The 19,971-nt window shown below is 40.8% G+C and overlaps 1 protein-coding gene across 1 annotated transcript in view; it reads right to left on the bottom strand.

Moving 5' to 3' along the window:
* The window catches only part of LOC101649394 (fibroblast activation protein alpha), a 102,845-nt gene extending 84,732 nt beyond the window's left edge, over positions 1-18,113 (bottom strand). Inside the window, exons 1-2 of the mRNA XM_045298074.1 lie at positions 17,865-18,113; positions 17,447-17,531 (exon numbers count right to left, since the gene is read on the bottom strand). Of these exons, the coding sequence (XP_045154009.1) occupies positions 17,447-17,531; positions 17,865-17,870 (91 nt within the window). The 5' untranslated portion in view covers positions 17,871-18,113. The remainder of the gene's footprint in view (positions 1-17,446; positions 17,532-17,864) is intronic.
* Positions 18,114-19,971: the final 1,858 nt, after the last annotated feature.

Raw genomic sequence — 19,971 nt, 5'->3', positions numbered from 1 at the left:
AGATGGGCTTTGGGTCTCCACTCTGCACTGCCCCTCATTTACAATGATATGATTTTTTATTCTTTGATTCCTGATACCTGATCCCATGGACACCTCGTGATCACACAGGCTGATGTGCTTCTTCCACGTGGGCTTTGTTGCTTCTCAGCTAGATGGCTGCTTGTTTATCTTCAAGGCTTTAAGACCCCAGGTGCTCTGTCTTTTGATAACCGGGCACTATCAGCTTTCTTCATGACATTTACTTTTGCACCCTTTTTGTCTTCAGTGATCATGTCGGGAACGTGAACATCATGGAATGCCAGTTTAATAGAACAAAATGTCTTGCATTGAGGGAGTACTTGAGTGCAGGCCAATGTCCATGCCCGACCTTAATACTAAACCTATAAATATATGCACATAGATCTATTTTCCCATCATCATATTTGTTTGTTTGTTTTGGGTCTTTTGGTGCATGTGAACTGATTCCATTGACACCTCATAATTGCACAGGCTGGTTTGCTTCTTCCATGGGGGCATTGTTGTTTCTCTGCTAGATGGCCGCTTGTTTAACTTCAAGTCTTTAAGACCCCAGACACTATATCTTTTGATTTCTGGGCACCATCTGCTTTGTCACCACATTTGCTTATGCACCCATTTTGTCTTCAGCACTTGTGTCGGGTAAGCATCATAGAATGCTAGGTTGTTAGAACAAAGTGTTCTTGCTTTGAGGATGACTTGGGCAGAGGTCCTCAAGTCCGTCCACTTACTCAATTTATTGCCATAAAATATATATGTATATAAGCCAATACCTCTATTTTTATGAATGAATATATTTATATAAGTGCACACTTATGTTTATACCTCTATCCATAGCTTTGCTTCCTAGATTTTTCCTCTGTTTCCTTTTACCTTCCTCCTGTCCCACTATCACACTCGCCCTTCTTTTGTCCTAGTAATTCCTCTCAGCTAGATTGCCGTTGCTCCAGCACCACTGGAATCTCTATGTCCTCCTGCTTGTTGCTTTTAATTCCCTAGTTGTTCCCCTGTCTATGGTGGTGTTTGTTCAACGCTCCTTTCTCTTGCCTCCTTCCCCCCACCCCCAATCCCAGCTCCCTCTGGAATTGTCAGTCCCATTGCCTTCACTTCAGGGTTGCTTCCCATGCCTGTCTTATATTGGTAGTAGGAAAAACACAGTAACAGAGAAAAAAACAAAAAGAAAAGAGAAGATTAAATAAAATGAGAAAAAAATCAAAAAATGAAAAAGCATACTTAATTCCTGGTCTGTCGGCTGACCTTTATGACTGTCTCCCCATGGGTCCTGCAGGGTTCCAGGAACTGCCCCTTCTAGCCTGAGGTCTATTTGGGGGACTCCTTGGGGGTTTTGTGGCTTTGCTCTGCTCCCCTTGCTGATCTGTTATGTTCCCTTCTGGGTTTGCCCCATTGTGGGGGTGGTCAGACCAGACTCACTCCCCGCTTTGTGTCCCCAGTATTGTCCTCTGTCGCGGTATGCTCCAGCGAGGGGACATCATGCCTTGAGCTGTTGTCCGTCTTACAGTCCTCTCTGTGCCTTAGCAGCTCCATGCAGGGCTCTTATCCTCAGGGTTTGGGAGCCAGTATGGGGTCTAGTCCCCTACACTCTCTTTCTCCATCTTGGTTTGCTTCTGTATGGGTGGGACAGGCCAGCTCTTCTCCCAACCTGTAGGTTTAGTGTTGTCCTCTGTAGCACATACTTCTGGGGCAGGCGGTCCTGTAGACCTCTCTGTTCCTGATTTGCTCCGTGTGCTTATGTTACCCTCAAGGTTTGGTGTGCCGTGATTTGGTCAGCTCTCACACTGCCATTTCTGTGGAGATAAACAATCCCCTCCCCCCGGGTTGGAAATTAATTATTCTTTAGCTACATTCCTTCTGAAGGGAACAGGACTGATTTTGTTTCAGATTAGGTTTAAGCAAAATGGCACAGAAAGCATGGTATTGCTTTTTTTCTCATATTTTGAAGGTGTGTATGTGTGTTTTTACAAAGCAGTATAAAATGTATCCCGATAGCATCAGATTAAAAAAAATTCATTTTTTCAAGACTCACTGATTTCTGTGACCCTATAGGACAAGTAGAACTGCTCCTTTAGGTCTCTGGGCTGTGTATCTGCACGAGAGCAGAAAGCCTCGTCTTCTGTCCATGGTGTCAATGGTGGGATAGAACTGCTAACCTTATGGTTGGCAGCACAACAGAATCCACCGGCATTCCTCTATGACATCTAACAGACCAAAAGTATTCCAGACACCAGGAAAATGTTCCATTAATAATTGTTGGATTAAAAAATGTATTTTTATGATGCTTTCCAAGTAATGTTCTGATTTTAAAATGTAGTAGTCTTCTGATAACTTTGGAAGTTTAATTTTAGCATCCATAATTTTTAAGCATTAATAGTTGAGCAGATATAGAAATGAACCCTGAAAGTATCTCTCTATTCCATTCATAATTGACACTTATTTGATTAACACATAATTCCTGGGTGTACCTTATTAAATTTGGCCCAGCTTTAGTTGAGTTATTTACATTTAGATTAAATTTGCTAACAGCTATGCTTTAATTATTTGCATGTTCAACTCACTAAAGCAAAAAAGAAACTGTTTTAACTATGGATCTAAGAATTTTTATTTTACAAAAATGCTTCACAAGTAAGTAAATGAGTCCCTCCTCTCATAGTTCTTTCTTACGACTCCATGCTTAGTCTTTAGTAGAGTTCTGTGTGTCCCGTTTACTGGTCCTGCATTGCTGAATAGTAACAGGGCAGAGGCATTTCATGCTAACTCTCACATTCATCATCAACGAAACGAAGAAAGATGGTGGGGTCAATGGTCCGTAGGTAAATTGCCAGCAGGTCTTGGGGTTCTCACTTTCACACTTGATTCAAAATTGAAGGTTCAGAGGGACCCCTGCAAAGCCAGAGCCAAAGCCAACTTTCCGCTGCCTTTATGGAAAGGCTAAGCTAAGGAAACACATCTCTCCAGCTAGCGCATTGGGTCATGTTTATTTAAGCACCACAGGGGAAAATGTAGGGAATATATTTAAAATGTACCATTTGCAAACTAATATTATCAGTTTTATTGAAACACTGACAACTTTGGGGGAGAAATGGGTCTGAGGTGGGGTTGGTTTTTTTTTAGATCATTTTATTGGGGCCTCTCACAACTGTTGCTACAATCCATACATCAATTGTATCCAACATATTCGTACATATATTCCATCATTCTTTTCTAGACATTTACTTTCCATTGAGCCCTTGGGATCAGCTCCTCTTTTTTCCCCCCTCTTTCTTCCCCCCACCCCCAACCCTTGTGGCTCCTTGATAGATTATAGATTGTTAATTATTTTCAAATCTCACACCCACCGCTGTCTCCCTTCCCCTCTGGTTTCTGTTGTTCTACCCCTTGGATAGAGGTGTGTGGTTATGTGCCATTCATTGTGATCGATACCTCCTTCTCTCCTCACCTCACCCCCACTTCCCCCTACTTTTTTGGTAGCGCTGTCTGGGGTGGTTTTAGACCAGCAATTATTGTCATTGTTACTGCTGTTGATTAACTTCAATCTTGTGGCATCCTTTATGCTACAGAGTGGAAGTGCTCCAAATGGCACCATGTTGTTAAGTATTAGAATGCTAACCACAAGGTCAACAGTTCAAACCCCCCAGCTACTCTGCCTGGAGAAAGATGATACTGTCTACCCTCTTAAATATTTACAGATTTGGAAGTAGTGATTCTTTAAAATGAATCAGATTGGCCATGAGCATAATTGTTTGAGAATTCCCATTCTTCATAGCATTATCCATAATTTTGGTATGTTCTAAACAGTGGAATGCCTCCGCAGAGACAATAAATTCCAGGCGAACATCTTTCTGATATTGTCTGCTTTCAGCCAACATCCATCGAACACCAACAATATCTTTCATTCCCAGTCCTCTGTTTAAGTTGGTTTGAATTGTTGCCAGTTCTCTGTTAATGTATTGCTGCCGACGATTTTGAATTATCTTGAGCAAAATTTTACTTGCATGTGATATTAAAATTCTTTGATAATCCCTGCCTTCAACTGGACCACCTTTTTTGGAAATGGATGTCAATGTGGAGCCCTTGCGGTCAATTGACCATATCTTTGCCTTCCAAATTTCTTGCCACAGATGGGCATTGCATTTGTTTGTTGAAACATCTCAAATAGTATTCCATCTATTCTGGAGCCTTGTGTGTCGCCAATGCCTTCACATGCAGCTTGGGTTTCTTCCTTCTACCCTGTCAGTTTTGATCATATGTGATCTCCTAAAATGATTATCAGCAAATTCTTTTGGGCCACAGAGACGCTGTACTGCATCCTTCCTTTTTTGATGCTTCCTGAGTTGTCAATATTTTGCACATAGAAACTTTCAAAATTCGATTCAAAGCTTGCATTTTTTTCTTCAATTTTTGCAGGTTGGGAGTTGCCGATTGTGTTTTTCCTTTTCCGTTTTCTAACCTCAAGTCGCTGTACATTTTATTGTAATAGTTTACTTAGTCTTTTCAGGCCACCCACTGAAATCTTCTGTGCAGTGTTTTACGTCAGCACGTCTGTCTTTCGCCATTAGGACTCTACATTGAAAAGCAGCTATGAGTCCCTTCTGGCATCCATTTTACTTTTTATTCCTTTCCTGCCTTTTTAATGATCTGTTGCTTTCTTTGCAGGTCATATTTTCATGTCTTCTTACAACTCATTTGTTCTTTGGCTAAAACAAAACCAAAAATCCTCAAACTCACTGCCATTGATTCAATTCTGACTCATAGTAACCCTCCAGGACAGGGTAGAACTACCTCTGTGGGTTTCCAAGACTGTAACTCTTTACAGGAGTGGAAAGCCTCATTGTTTTCCCACCGAGCGGCAGTGCTTTCAAACTGCTGACCTTGTGGTTAGCAGCCGAACACATAACCCACTATGCCACATGGACTCCACATTCTTTGGCTATTCATGTTAATTACACCAAATACATCCTTTTTCTTCTTCTTCTTCTTCAAACACATTCTTGAGATGGTCTTATAATCTGGTGGGACATACTCAGGGTCATACATTAGCTCTCACAAACTTGTTAATTTTCTTAAGCTTAAAGTTGAACTTTCAAGTGAGTAATTAAGGGTTTGTTTTGCAGTTGTCAACGCAGTTGTGCTTACTGATGATATTGGACTTTCTGTACTGTCTTTTTCCACAAATTTAGTTGATTTGATTTCTGTGTGCTCCATCCAGTGAGGTTCACATGGACAGTTATTGTTTATCTCGGAGACAGTACAGGTGCCTTAGTGGACCACCACAATAAATATATCAAAAAGGCTAGTCAAACACTTTTTAAAAATTGCCTATGGATATAAAAGTTATGTTTACTGTATACTGTAGTCTATTAAGTATGTAATAACATTATGAAAGATTTTGAAACATAATGATAATTTTCAAAACGTGACACACAGACAAGAAGTGAGCATGTACTACTGGAGAAATGGTGCCAGTGGAGTCTCTCTATGCAAAGCTGCCCCACACCTTGAATTTGTAGGGGAAAATTGCAAAGCACAATAAAAGAAATTCACCTGCGTTTTTAGTGAGTAAATCATTGGTTCTGAAATTTTCTGTCAGACCATCTCAGATGTCGTTTCTATCTACAAGGTCATTTTCTAGCTTATGGTGCTTCTCTGATTCCAACCTTCCCATTCCAATTCCAGTAATTATCAATACACGTTATTGAATAGTTGGTCACTTTCATATTGCAGAAGTTGGTAGTAATCTCCCATTTCTTCGTGTATTGCATTAGCAAGTTTGAGTAAAATTTATATTGACTGGTCTTCCTGGCAGGTGTGTGGATGTTGTCTCAGCGACCACATTGCATTCCAGGATAGATCGTGAACTCTTTTCTGTGATGATGACCGCAATGCCACTTCCCGTCCATCTGTCCTTTCTGGCCCAGGAAACCGTATGGATGGCTGCTTCAGAACAGCGAATGCCTCTTATGCCTTGGATATCGATCTTTATGTTCCACTTCATTTTTGATCACTTCCGGTTTTCCTAACTTCGTACTTTGTATTTTGCACATGTGGATTATTAATGAATGTTAGCAGTTTTTCCTTCTCGTTTGGAGTCACATAATAAGAGTCGAAGGTCTTGAAAGCTTTACTTTACAGCATCATTAATTCTGTTTGTATCTTTTTATTTCCTTTTAAGTACATCTTGGGTGATTTTGTCTTTGTGGAAATGTTTCCATTTTGTTTCCATTAGCTAGTTGTTTGGGGTTTTGTTTTCACATAGAGTTATTTTTTCCTGTTCCACTAATGAATAGAATTTCCTACCAAATGGCAAATCACATTTTGTTTTAAAGTATATTTTTAATTTACGCGGTAGGCTGTGACCCACAAGCTCAACAGCTCAAAACCACCACCCGTTGTCTTAGTACTTCTGATTCAACAAATCTGATTTGAGCTTTAAAATGAATGTTTACCTATTACTATTTATTCATATATAAATTGTAACACTAATTGCATTGGACATCAGAGGCAAATTCCTCTGCATTATGGAAATTATACAAAGAGTTAGATTATTTTCTAAATTATTTAAAATTTGGCAAAGCTCAAAAATTGTTTATCATGATGCATCTATGATCTTAAAATCCAAGTACAGATTAAGGGAAATATAATTTCTAAATTTGGTTTATTTACATTTGACTAGAAAACGCTTTTATTGCCATGGACTTTCTGAACTTTTCCCTCAACCTTTTAGACTCCCCAATGTTTCCTTCCCAAAAGTAGTGAATAAATAAGCTTAAAAGTCTTATGATGTTTGAGGGAGACTGTTTTGCAGTCCTGAATGTTGATACTGGGAAAATTTCAAACTTTAAAAACATAGTCATATTGCCTTTGAAGATTATTTCATCTGACATCTGTATTATTTATAACAAGATATTACCAATGTCATAGAAATTAGTCCTTGTAATACTAGCAACAACAATAGGTATTTATCTAAAATACAGATATTTCAATGGGCATTTCTTACAAACTAATGATTTCTATAACTTCATTTATCTTCTGAAAAAATATTATATGTCCTATTTGACAAAATAAACAGGTATGTGTTTGTGAATAACAAGAAAACTCCCCCTGCTCCCACAACCCCATGTAAGTTTCCAAGACTGAAATTCTTTACAGGAGTAGCAAACCTAGTCTTTTTCCCAAGGAGCAGCTCATGGTTTCGAACTGCAGTTCAACACATACCCACTAAACCACCAGGGCTCTTGTGGTTATGGAGAAACGGTATCAATACTCTGAATTTGGTGTGCATACCATCATAAATACATATGCACATTTATTAACATGTTTAAATCATTTTGGTTTTATGTATATGAGCTTCCTTTTGGATTCTTGAACTTCCGTAACCTTTCCTGCTCCTCAGTATCTTTGCAACAGTTCTCCCCAGGCACTGAGGGTTTCCCCCTAACATGTGCTCCCTGTCCTTAAGGTCTAAGTTCAAAGAGAGCCTCAAGGAAGCATGTACTGATGACCTCTTTATTCCAGTTGGTTTTTTTTGTTGTCCATTATGTGATTGGAAACTTCCTAAGGACACAGACTTAATCTGCCATGCTCCATCCCAGTGCTTTATAGAGGAAGCGCAGTCAGAATGCCCCTTAGAAGCAAGACTCTGTCTCACGCATTTTGGAAATGACATCAAGTCCCTGAAGTAGCACATCATGATTGGGAAAGTAGAGGGTCAACGATGACGTGGAAGGCCTTCAGTGAGATGGATTTTTATGGCAGCTACAACAATGAGATCGGGCAGGTTTAACTCGGTGGTACATAAAGTTGCTATAAATTAGAATCAACTCAACAGCACTGAACTGTAACAACAGCAAATCAATACTTCCTGGACAAGAGACCAAAGACCCTCGGAGCCACACGAGACCAGACAGGGTAGAGAATAGGTAATAATGAAAGTACACTAATCTCGCTTTACCATATTCAATATGATTATTATTTGTAATCCCAAAGGAATCTTACTTTTTTTCATCCTAGGGCTAAAATCTAAATTTTTATTTCTGTTGTTTTTTAATCCAACAAGTAAGGACTCTATCGCTGTGTTTTTATGTCTATAAAATAAAGAACATAATCAACTATGGTTGTGGCTTGCTGCTCAGTCAAACCTGACTCATCGTAACCCTAGAGAGCAGAATAGATACTATAAATCATGAAGCAAGACCGTTCGAGTGTAGACTTGACTTGACAGTTTTATGCCCCTAACTTTCCAATTCCAGTTGTTTGGGGTTTTTTTTTTTTTTTTGCTTATTTGACGTTGATTTTGCTTTTCATGTGTATAAATCTGAAACAATGTCTTCCTGTGTGTCTTTTGAGATGAACCAAAGAAGGGAGAACTGGGCAGCTTAGTTTCCCCTGAGGGTCTGAAGACCTCAGAAGAAAAAGAAAAAAAAGAATCAGTGGAGCAGGAGAGAAGAAAGACAATCAGTTAAAGAGCAGGCCTAGGCCAAAAAGCAGTTCCAGGATGAAGAACCTATGTGTGTAAGCAAAATCTGAAATATTTGGAAATTTTGAAAAAATGCTGTTCTTTCTGGTCCTTGTAATGTAAGTGAACGTAATGGATTTGTCTAAGTCTACAACACCTCTCTGTGTGTTGCCTAAGCCAAGCTCACTGCCATAGAGAACCTATAGGAAAGTGTAGTACTGCTCCGTGGAGCTTTGGAGGCTATAAATCTTTCAGGAAACAGATTGCCTCATCTTTCTTCTACAGAAGAGCTAGTGGGCTTGAACCCCTAACCTTTTGATTAGCAGTCCAATTCTTCACCCACTGAGCCACAAATGCTCCTATATTGCTTAAATCCTTCCTAAATCCACCCAAGTTCTTTTAGTTCAGAAGCTGGTGACCCTGGGACTTTCTCCCTTCATAGGAATACACCTCTCCTTCTTTCACTTAGACTTGATGGGGAATCATAGAAATCTTATCTGGTATTGGTGGTGATGGCCATGTGTCTTCGAGTACACGGGCGTTGAATTCTACCTCACAAGTATTTCAGAGGGAAATCTACACTGCTGTAGCCTTGTGCCTGGGCAAGTGATGGACACGTCGTCATGCTGACTAAATGCACTAACAAATGAATGAACGAATATTCTTTGTGTGTTTTCCTGTTTCTCAAAAAGAAGATTGTCCTTATGCTGGCTTCTAAATCCTGGGCTAAGAATACTACAAAGGCAACTGAGCAAAGGGGGAACAGGATTTCTGATGAGGTATGGGAAGCAGGGTCGCTGGCATTTGTTGTTGTTTTCATTGTGTTTCTAGTCCCCAGGTTACTAAGGCGATCAATCTTGAAGTTGAATTTGTACAAGTCTCAACAGGCACGTATGCATATGGTTCTTATTTAATATCATATTTGTCTTAGTATATCATATGTGCCCTACCTTTCTATGCAAATAAACCCCTTGCAAATTCATGGAAATGTCTTACGTAGAATAATAAAGTACATAATCATCATAATAAAAGCTGACAGATGGTTTTGTAGTGAAAATAGACGTGTGTATAAGTGTGTAGGTATAGTAATGTGAAGAAAATTAAAGGACTAGATCTTCAGACAGTTAGAAAGAAGAAACCACTGAAAATGCTGCAAGCCTTTCCCACCACTCAATTTAATAGACATATTGTGTCGGTTTTGAACCAAATCAACCATTTCCATTTCAATAACTGCAGCTACCCCTGGGGCATAGCCTTTCGCCTTCTCATTGGATCGCCTTTAAGTTGTTCCAATCACTGACCAACTGCAGTCCAGCACTTCTCCAATGACTAGTGGTGCTTCACCTTTCTCCAACCGAGTCACCATTTCCACCTGATTCCAGTGGGGATCACCTTCCTTCAATGCATCACCAGCACCTGCACCGGATTTGTGCTTTGGAGACATGGTTGCAAGGTTAAATAAAAACTCCCTGCATAGAGTCACAGCTGACTGACAGTGACCCCCGGGGGTTTTCAAGACTGTAACTGTGACCGGAGTGGAAAGCCTAGTTTCTCTCCTGCAGAGCTGCTGGTGGTTTCGAACACAGGCCAACACATAACCACTCTACCACCAGGGCGCCTCGTGGTTAAATAGCAGGGGAATTTAAGCCAGCACTATGTTACATATTCAACACGAGGGTAACAGCAATGTGATCCAATTTAAAGTTCAGACAAAGCATTCCCTTCCTGGAACTTTCAAACCATTGAAGCTGCACAAGGTTTTCATGAAAGTCAAAACTTTGACACAATAGGCTTTATGAGAGTTCTTAAGAACAGAGCTGCCAATACATCTTTGCACTTTTCACCGGGGATTTACTTGTATAGCATCTCAACGTTTGTCAGCTAGCTTTTCATTTCCTCACTTTCCTTCCCTTCTTCCTTTATTGCCCCGTTGGGTCATCTTCCTACCTGGCGCTGAGCAGCTCTGAGGGGGAGGCCTGAACCTGGGGTTCTATATTAGGGATGATTGGATTGCTTTGAAGAGAAGTGTGGGTCAGGGCTCATAGTGAATCTACCTACAAAAGAAGAAAAGACTGCCTGGCCCTTCATCATCCTCACAATTGTGGTTTATGTGTGAGCCCATTGTTGCAGCTACCGTGTCAATCCATATCATAGATGGGCCTTCCTGTTTTTCGCTAACCCTTTAGTTTACCAAGCACGATGTCTTTGTCCCTTCTCAGGGACTGGTCTCCTGAGAATGCATCCGAAGTATGTGAAATGAACTTTCACCTTCTAAGGAGCATCGTAGCTACACTTCCTCCAAGACAGATTTTTTGTTCTTCTGGCAGTCCATGGTTCTTTCTATAGTCTTCACCACTACCACAATTCCAGGGAATCAACTCTTCTCTGGTTTCTTGACTCACTGTCTGGCTTTCACGTGCAGAAAAGGCCACTGAAAATGCCTGGCGTGGGCGAGGCGCACCTCTGTCTGCGAAGTCACGTCGTTGCTCTTCAACCCCTTAGAGAGTGTTCCGCAGCAGGTTACACAAATGCAATATGTGGTTTGATTTCTGACTGCTGCTTCCCTAAGGATTGCGTGTTGATTCAAGTAAAATCAACTCTTCATTTTGATATTTTCTCCATTTATCATGATGTTTTCAATTGGTCCAGTGTGACGATTTTCTGGACATTTAACTAGAATCCATACTGAGGGCTGCAGCTCTTGACCTGCATCAGCAGAGGCTTCGAGTCCTGCTGAGTTTCAGCAAACAAGGTTGTGTCATCTGCATCTTAAGCCTTCTTTCAATCCCGAAGCTGTATTCTCTGCATCTAATATAGCTTCTCAGATTTGCTCAGCAGACACTTTGAATAAGCATGGTGAAAGGATACAATCCTGAGACACACCTGTCCTTCCTAGAGGGATCCAAAGCCAAATGAAACCTATCCCACTGAGCTGATTCCTACTCATGGGGATATTATAGAACAGAGTAGATCTGCTCCACAGGGTTTCTGAAACTTTAAAACTTCAAAGGAGGAGCAGCTGCTGTATTAGAACCACTGACTTTGTGGTTGGCAGCTCAACACTTAACCCACTGTGCTGCCAAGGCTTGTGAAGAGGGGAAAGGAGAACTTATTTCCCTGGTCTTGCTCAGACAACTAGAGGAATAAATAGTCTAAAACCAAGCTGAACTCATTGTTATCACGTCAACGCTGACTCAGAGTGACTCTGTACGACAAAGTCGAACTGCCCCTGTGAGTTTTTAAGACTGTAAATCTTTGCAGAAGTAGAAAACCTCATCTTTCTCCCTCAGAGTGGCTGGTGGTTTTGAATTGCTGACCTTGTTTTGTAGTCAGCAGCCTGATACACAGCCCACTGTGCCACCAGGTGTTTGCAGGGGCAATGCATTATTTAATGTGGCTCTGCTAGCCAAAGTCTCTAACACCCACCAAATGGCCTTTTCTTGCATGGGTCTGGTAAGAAGTGAGGAAAGATACTGATAGGCTTGGCCGTGAGGAGTGAACAGAAATCCCTAGGGTACCATCCTGCTGCACATAAAATAAGCCTTGTGAGAAACAGGAAGAGGGATCTCAAGACCAACAAGAGCCAGGAAGGGAGCCCATCCTCTGAACCCAAGATCCATGCTTAGCGAACCTTCTGGATCTAGAAGACAGCTAGAATATCAGAGGAGCAGCAGCAGAACCAGGAGCCAGCGCTTGGAACAGTGATGGACTTCCCAACCCCTGCAGCAAGCAGAGCTGAATGCGCTTGTGCAGGAGGCTGGCTGGCAGAGCGGAGTGACACGCGGAAGTGGGACAGAGTGTCTTCAGGCTGAAATTTACTGGATTGTAGTTTACTGGGCACGTATATAATTCTGGGAGCTGGTTTTGCTGACCAGCTGAATGCCTTCGGGCTGACGCTTACCGCATAGTGGTATGCCCCTGTGGGCATTTATTAACAGATCTGAAAGAACTTTGTAACATGTCCTGACAAACAACCCAACCTTGAGCATTTGCCACCAACATTACAACTTGTTAACGTCCTTAATAAAACCTTTAATCATAAAATTTGTCAGAGTTCTGTGTAGCCATTGCAATGGATAGTAGAACTTAGAGAGGTAAAATAGAGAACAGTAATTAGGACAACAGAGTTAATTAATGACAATCTGAGAATTTTTAAAGCAAATCTAGAAGGAAGAGTAATGTTATAGACCAAATATTCTTTGCTTTTCTTCTTCTTGTTTTTGCATGCATACATATTTGGAGTTTAATTTTAGTATTTTATTTTATCAAGAAATCACTTTGCTCTGAGAATTAACGTCAGTTGAAGATTGTTACAAATACCATGGAATTTTATAGGCTACACCATTTATAAACTATATACTCTACCACCCATGCATCAGTGTGCAGAACGGTAATGAGTTTCATGTTGCTGTGACAGTGGATCCTTTGCCCCTAGTATTTCAAATACCACCTGGATCACCCATAGTGGAAAAACAAACAAACAGTGAAATCTCTAGACTAAGACATAATGGAGAGAAAGGCCTGGCAATTTTGTTTGTAAAAATTAGCGAATGAAACCTTATGGATCACAAGAGACCTTTGTTCAACTCCCTTTTTCTGGGCATGTCATTAGGAGGAAGCGTTCCCTGAGAGGAGAACATCACTTGTTGTGAGGCAGACGGCCAACAGGGCCCAGGAAACCCTCAGTGAGCTGAGTTGCACAATGGCCTCCATGACAGACGAATGTGAGGATGGTACAGGGCGAGTAGCATTTTGTTTGGTTTTGCATGAGGTTGCCTGGAGTTGAAATTGACTCCATGGTGCTAGCCATGTGTATAATACAGAGCTTCACATGGGAAGAGAGTACGGATGGGAATTTTTATATATTTATAAAATTATTTATATATTTTAGAAAGCCTATTGCCACTGTGTTGATTCCAACTCATAGAGGCTTTAAAAGACAGCTTAGAAACTGTGTCTCAGGGATGCTGAGATGTTACATCCTCACGGGAGCAGACAGCCTATCTTTCTCCCTCAGAGCAGCTGGGATGTTGGAGCTACTGACCTTGAAAATTAGTGGCCCAACGTATAACCCACTACATCAGCCTTGTTCCTTATACTTATGTACACTATTTGATTTTGTATTTATATACACACATACACACACATATATCAGTTGCCACCAAGTTGATTCTGACTCATGGTGACCCCATAGGAAACAGAATAGTGCTTCGTAGGGTGTTCTGAGTTTGATTTTTTTTGGGGGGTGGAAACACCAGGTCTTGTTTTCAAAACATCTCTGGGTGGAACTTCCAACCATTCAGTTAGCAGGTGAGCATGTTAACCATTTGTAACTCCCATTGTCATATATTTTTGGATCCCTGGTTGGATAGCAGTTACCCATGAGGCTGCTAACTCCAAGATCAGTAGTTCGAAGCCACCCACCACTCTGTGGGATAAAGATGAGGCTTTCTATTCCTATGAAGAGTTACTGTCTTGGCAACCCTCTGAGACAGTTCTACCATAACCTGTAGGGTTGACATGAGTTGGAATAGACTGGATGACAGTGAATGTTTGCCATATATATATAATGTATATGTGTGTATATATGTATATGTGTGTATACCAATAACCAATTGTACTGAAGAAAGTATAAGCTGCACTGGAGGCATTAGGCAAAAAAAACAATGCTCTAGGGATCTACAGAATACAACAAAATATTTCAATGTATTGATGAAACATGGGAAGCACACATTCACCTAGGCCAAGAAATTTGGAAGACAGTTACCTGGCCAACTGATCGGAAGAAATCCATATTTGTACTCAATCCAAAGAAAAGTGACCCAACAGAATGTGGAACTTGCAGAACAATACAATTGATATGACTTGCAAGTAAAACTTCACAGATCACTCAACAATGGTTGCAGCAGCACATAACAAGAACTTTCAGAAATTCAAGCTGGATTCAGGAGAAGACATGGAACAAAAGGATAGCATTGCTGCTGTCAGATGGATCTTGGCTGAAAGCAGAGACTGCCAGAAAGATGTTTACCTGTGTTTTACTGAATATGCAGAGGCATTATTAGACTGTGTGGGCTATCACTAACTCTAGATAGCACTGAGAAGACTGGGAATTCCAGAGCACTTCCTTGTGCTCTTGTAGAAACTGCACACGGACCAAGAAGCAATCAGGCAGAACAAGGGACTACTGAAAGGTTCAAATCGAGGAAAGATGTGCTTCTTGGTTGTTTCCCCTTCACCATACTTACTCAGTCTATGTGCTGAGCACATAATCTAAGAAACTAGGCTCTATGTTGAAAGGAAGCAGAAACGGGATTGGAGGAAGGCTTATTGACAACCTGGGGTGTGCAGATGAGATAACCTTGTTTGCTGAAAGTGAGGAGGACTTGAAGCACTTGCTTGCTGATGAAGATCAAGACTTCCAGTCTTTACTACGGATTACAATTTAATACAAAGAAAACCATCATTCTTACAACTGCACTAATGTGTAACATCATGATAAATGGAAAGAAGATTGAAGTTGTCGAGCATTTTGTCTTGCTTGGATCCACAATGAAGGTTCATGGAAGTAGCAGTTAAGAAATCAAATGATGCATTTCATTGCACAAGTTTGCTGTACAAGATCTTATGAAAGTGTTGAAGAGCAAGGATGTCACTTTGAGGACTGAGGTGCATCAGACCTAAACCTTGATATTCCGAATCCCCTCCTCTGCATGTGAAAGTTGGACACTGAATTTGGAAGACTGAAGAAGAACTGATGCACATGAATTCTGGTGCTGATGAAGAATATTGCAAGGGCTATGGACCGCCAAAAGAACAAATACATTGATATTGGAAGAGGGATCGCAGAAAGCTCTTTAGAAGTGAGTATGGTGAGACTTCATCTCACGTACTTTGGACATGTTATCAAGAGAGACCATTCCTGGCACGAACATCGGGCTTGGTAGCAGGGCAGTGAAAAAGAGGAAGACGCTCAAAGAGATGGACTAACACGGTGGGTGCAACAATGTGCTGACATTTGATGACAATTGGGAGGATAGTGCAGACCAGGCAGTGTTGTGTTCACTTGTTCATAGGGTTGCTGAGTCAGAACTGACTCGATGGCACCAAACAACATACGGGTGTGCACTTCTATGGATAAGTGTGTGTAACTCAAACTCACTGCCATTGAGTAGATTCTGACTCACAGTTGCCCTATAGGACTGAGTATAACTGGCCCTTTGAGCCTCAGAGGAATGGCTGGTGGTTTTCTCCAAACTGTGACCTGTGCAACCCACTATGCTACCAGGGCTCCTTATACACTTATATCCTTCATACTCCTTATGTGCTTGTGTGTGTGTGTGTGTGTGTGTGTGTGTCCACAAATAATAGATATACACACATATGCTGTTCGTATAAGTACATGTTGATATATGTATATATACATATAGTATATGTATATATATACATATAACATGTACATATATGCTTTTTAAAAATGTATAAATATAACATGTTTCTCATTAGAAATCATGACTCAAGTTCAAAAGAGCAATCCACTATTCTGTGTGGATACGGGGTGGCCTACAATAAAATCTGCACATTTTGATATGAGAACATTTACTTCTGTGGAAGCAGAGGGTCAACTTCAAGCTTGGCTAAGTTTCTTTAAGATTCTGGAGCTAATTTTGAACGGATTTGTGTTCAAGTGGTCATGCATACCTTACAATAATACAATTGCTGGCCATAATTACTGGAAATGTGGCCATAAAACCATTGAGTTGAGTGACCAGTCTGAAAATATTTCTAACTCGAAAATCTGTGCAGAAACTAAAAAAGTAAAAGACAACCTACACACATTTCAACCTCTTGTGCTAGCAGAGAGCAGGAATAAGCACTGAAGATTGTTACTGACGATACTCTACATCACAGCGGCAAACCTCTTTATTTTGTAAGCCTCTGTAGATCCCATGGGTATTTTGAAATTTGAATTTCTCAACAGTTCATTTATGGCATGTACATTCTTTAGCTGGAGGCTTATCCTTGATTTTTTTTAGCATGAGTTAATTTTTACAAAGAGACACTTCCTACCATAGCTATCACAGTTAGTCTCTTCATCTAACATTTGCTGGTACAAACTTTTCACATAGTCTCAAAAGCATAAGGGCATTAATACACATAAACACCCCCAGCCCCTATTTTAGAAACTTAAGTTCTCTTTATAAATAATTTCATTTAAAAGATTCCTCTGAAGTGACTGGATGTTGATTTACTATACTGATATAATATACTACAAATTGAGTTTGATTTAAATTTAAATTAGCCCCAATATTAGTGCATAATATCTTTCCGTTTTTGCTAAGTGAGAGCAATGTTAATCTAAGTATTTCAAAAGAATCGGATATATCAGAAATTAAAATGCTCATTTAATAATATTTGGCCTTTCAAACAACGTGATTGTCCGTTGTTACTGCATCTAAAACATCTCTTTCACTTGCTCGACGCAGCTATTGCTGAGCCCTCTGTTCTCAACGTCCTCACTTTGTGGGAAGACTATTTAGAAAGCAAATTTCCCATAAATTCTGTTTTAGTGTTTGTGCAATTACTCAGATTTACTTGCCGCAAGACAAGCCTAGTGAAAAGTTACATCCATTTTTGAAAAAAGTCTTTATAGGCCTGTTCAAAACTTAGAATCTAGCATATAGTTTTGGGTACGTGACCGAGCTCCGAATAGCATTCAGTACCGTTTTGATTGTATTACTGAAATAACATTGTAAATCTTTTTCCACCCATGTCTTAAATTCTTTAGTCTTTCTGGCCCTGCCCAGGACGTATCGCTAAGCTTGTCAGTCTTGTGAGAAATAACAGACTCACTTTGGAAAAATTAACACTTAGGAACTTTAAATCACCAGAGATCACGCGTCCGTGAAGTTTCTATGGGCTTCTAGGCGAACAGAACAAATCTCAGAAACGAGTTCTTACCTCTGGAAGGACGCAAGACAATGCACATCACCAATAACGCAAGAAGAGCCGAGGCGGCCACTCCAAATACAATTTTTAACCATGTCTACACACAAAATGAAGAAAGTTAGGCACAGACACAGCTTCTGCCAAATTGTAAAAAATGGCAAGAGTCTGTTTACACATAAATCCTACTTCTCCCTCCCCACAAAGCTCTTGATTGTATTCCACTGATCTGGCTATAATTGCTGGAAAACTCCCAACTCTGCGAGGACAAATGTTTCTACAGTATATTTAGAACAATTTCCCACCCTTCGTCCGTTCCAGGAAGTAAATACTTCTGTACAAACCCTCCCCTCCTAAACAATAGAAAACTGAGCTTTCATTCAACCCCGTCAGCCTGCTTTCTTTAGCAATCCCTAAGGCTGCGTACGCTGACCTTCATTTTCCAGAGTTTTCGAACGTTCACCAATTCTGACTCCGGAGCGTGGGTCGCTGCATCGGAGGAAGACGTCGAGAGGAAGCGAAACCGTCTCCGTGGTTGAAGCCCGAGCCAGGACAAGAGCTCTTTTTCCCACGTACTTTGGAATACCGTGCCAAATTTCAAACGATTTCTGTCAAATTAGAAACAGATTTTGGGGGCGTTCTTGGACTTGAAGTGAACTGTGAGTGGCTCCAGGGAGGTTTTATGGCCTGCCCGTCCTTGTAAATTCGACACCAGCATCTGCTTACGTTGACAGACAGCGGTTTTAAGCTCTCCTTTTCTGTTTTTTCCATACAGGTTCCGTTTTATGTGTCATTTTCTACTAGATCCCCTTCGCAGACTGCTTTGGTAAATCATTAAGGGTTTCTCTGACCCCTTCTATTTGCAACCAACAGAGGAACTTAGAATAATACAGTTTCCAGGGTGTGTGCCTTATACACACAACTGCTTTTGAGCAGCAGAAGAAAACTTAAAATCGCATAGTGTTTTGTGAAAATCCATGTAACGGTACTGTTTTTATTCCCCAGACAGATTAGAAGGCACTGCAGACAGAAATCGTTTTCTTTCAGCACATCTTTGTCTATAATAGCACGATATGCACTTTCCGTAAATACAGAAGTTTCAAGACTCAACTGTCTACACCCACGGCTGCTCTACTTTGAAGAAATAAAACGCTGTCTGGTTAAATTGAGTGTGGGTTAGGTGTGTATGCACAGACCAGGAAAATGGAAAGACGAGTAAGAATAATTCACCAATAGACATGGTCTTGCCTAAGTGAGACTCGCTTTTCTCTCAGAATATATTCTGAAAGAGGGGGTTTGTCAGTAGCTGTCAATAAAGTCTTTGGAATACACTTGTTAAACATATTTGAAGACAAAAGTAAGCCTTATGTACAATTTGACTTTGATCAATCTACAGAATTTCAAAGTGAGTTGAATTGAAGGATTCAGTAATAATACAGGCTTGACTGGAAACCAGAAACGGCAAACAAACAGTAGAGCATGCTGGTTGAATTATACACAACTGTTTACCTGGTTAGCCTCTCAGACTGCCCACAGATATCACTGTTAGCCTGCTGGGTCTTTAGGATTTTGACTACTCGGGCTCTTCATCTGATTAAAGCAGACCCCATGGTGGCTTTCAGGGATTGTTCAGGAAACATTACTGAAATCTGTTGTTTGTTTTAGTGGCTACCATGAGAGGCCGACTCTGGCAATGAGCAGGACAGTGGTTTGCGAACTTCCTCTCAGACTTTCTTCAGACACCCCTCCCTACATTCCAGCCTTATGAAAATTCTGTTGAGGAAAATGAGTCATTAAGCACTTATTGGCAGAGAAATCTTACCAGCCCAGCTTCTGGAAGAGCCCTCTTCTTCGCAGTTTATAGGGCAGCCCTTTGTAAACTGAGGCAATCATGAAAAGCACCATCCAAGTGATGCTATCCATACATTCACAGGCACCTTTGTACGACTGGGACGCCCTCTAGGTCCAAGGCAGGTGCCCTCACCAAGTCCTCCGAGGAATGCTCCCGCCTGGATTCCCTCTGACTCACGCTCTCCTGGGACCGTTCACACAGAGTGCTCGCACAAGGTCTAGTCCAGCCTGCCAAAGGCCCCAAATGTCCTCGTGGACTTTTTAGTGGGCGAATCCCAAGACTTTATGTTCTGCAGAGAAACTAACTGTGAGAACTGATGAGGGTGTAATTGAAGTGAATATTATTAGCTTTAGCAATAAAAACGCACCGGCATATGACCGGTCTGAGTACCTGTTAGGATTCTATAGCCGAGTGTGGGAGTCACAAGGGACCTGTTTGACAGGCCTCATGGATAAAGCAGGGGACTTTAAGAGAACGATTTTAAGGTGTAACTGTTTAAAAAGGGAGAGAAACTATGATGGAGAAACATGTTTATTTGGCCTTGTTTGTTTTGTATGTGGAAAGTTAAATGCCTCTAACTGAAACCTCAGGAAAACTTTCACTGATGTGAGCTATTTTAAGGAACACAGAACAACAACGCAAATGACCAAAGGAGTCAAGAGTTTCTCCATCTGATCTCATGGCTTAA

The sequence above is a fragment of the Echinops telfairi genome, unplaced genomic scaffold (genome assembly GCF_000313985.2).
Source record: "Echinops telfairi isolate 266 unplaced genomic scaffold, ASM31398v2 ScPeMD7_4;HRSCAF=17, whole genome shotgun sequence".
In the NCBI taxonomy this organism is placed as follows: domain Eukaryota; kingdom Metazoa; phylum Chordata; class Mammalia; order Afrosoricida; family Tenrecidae; genus Echinops; species Echinops telfairi.
Note: the sequence above shows the minus strand (reverse complement) of the source record. Positions and strands in the feature narration are given on the sequence as shown.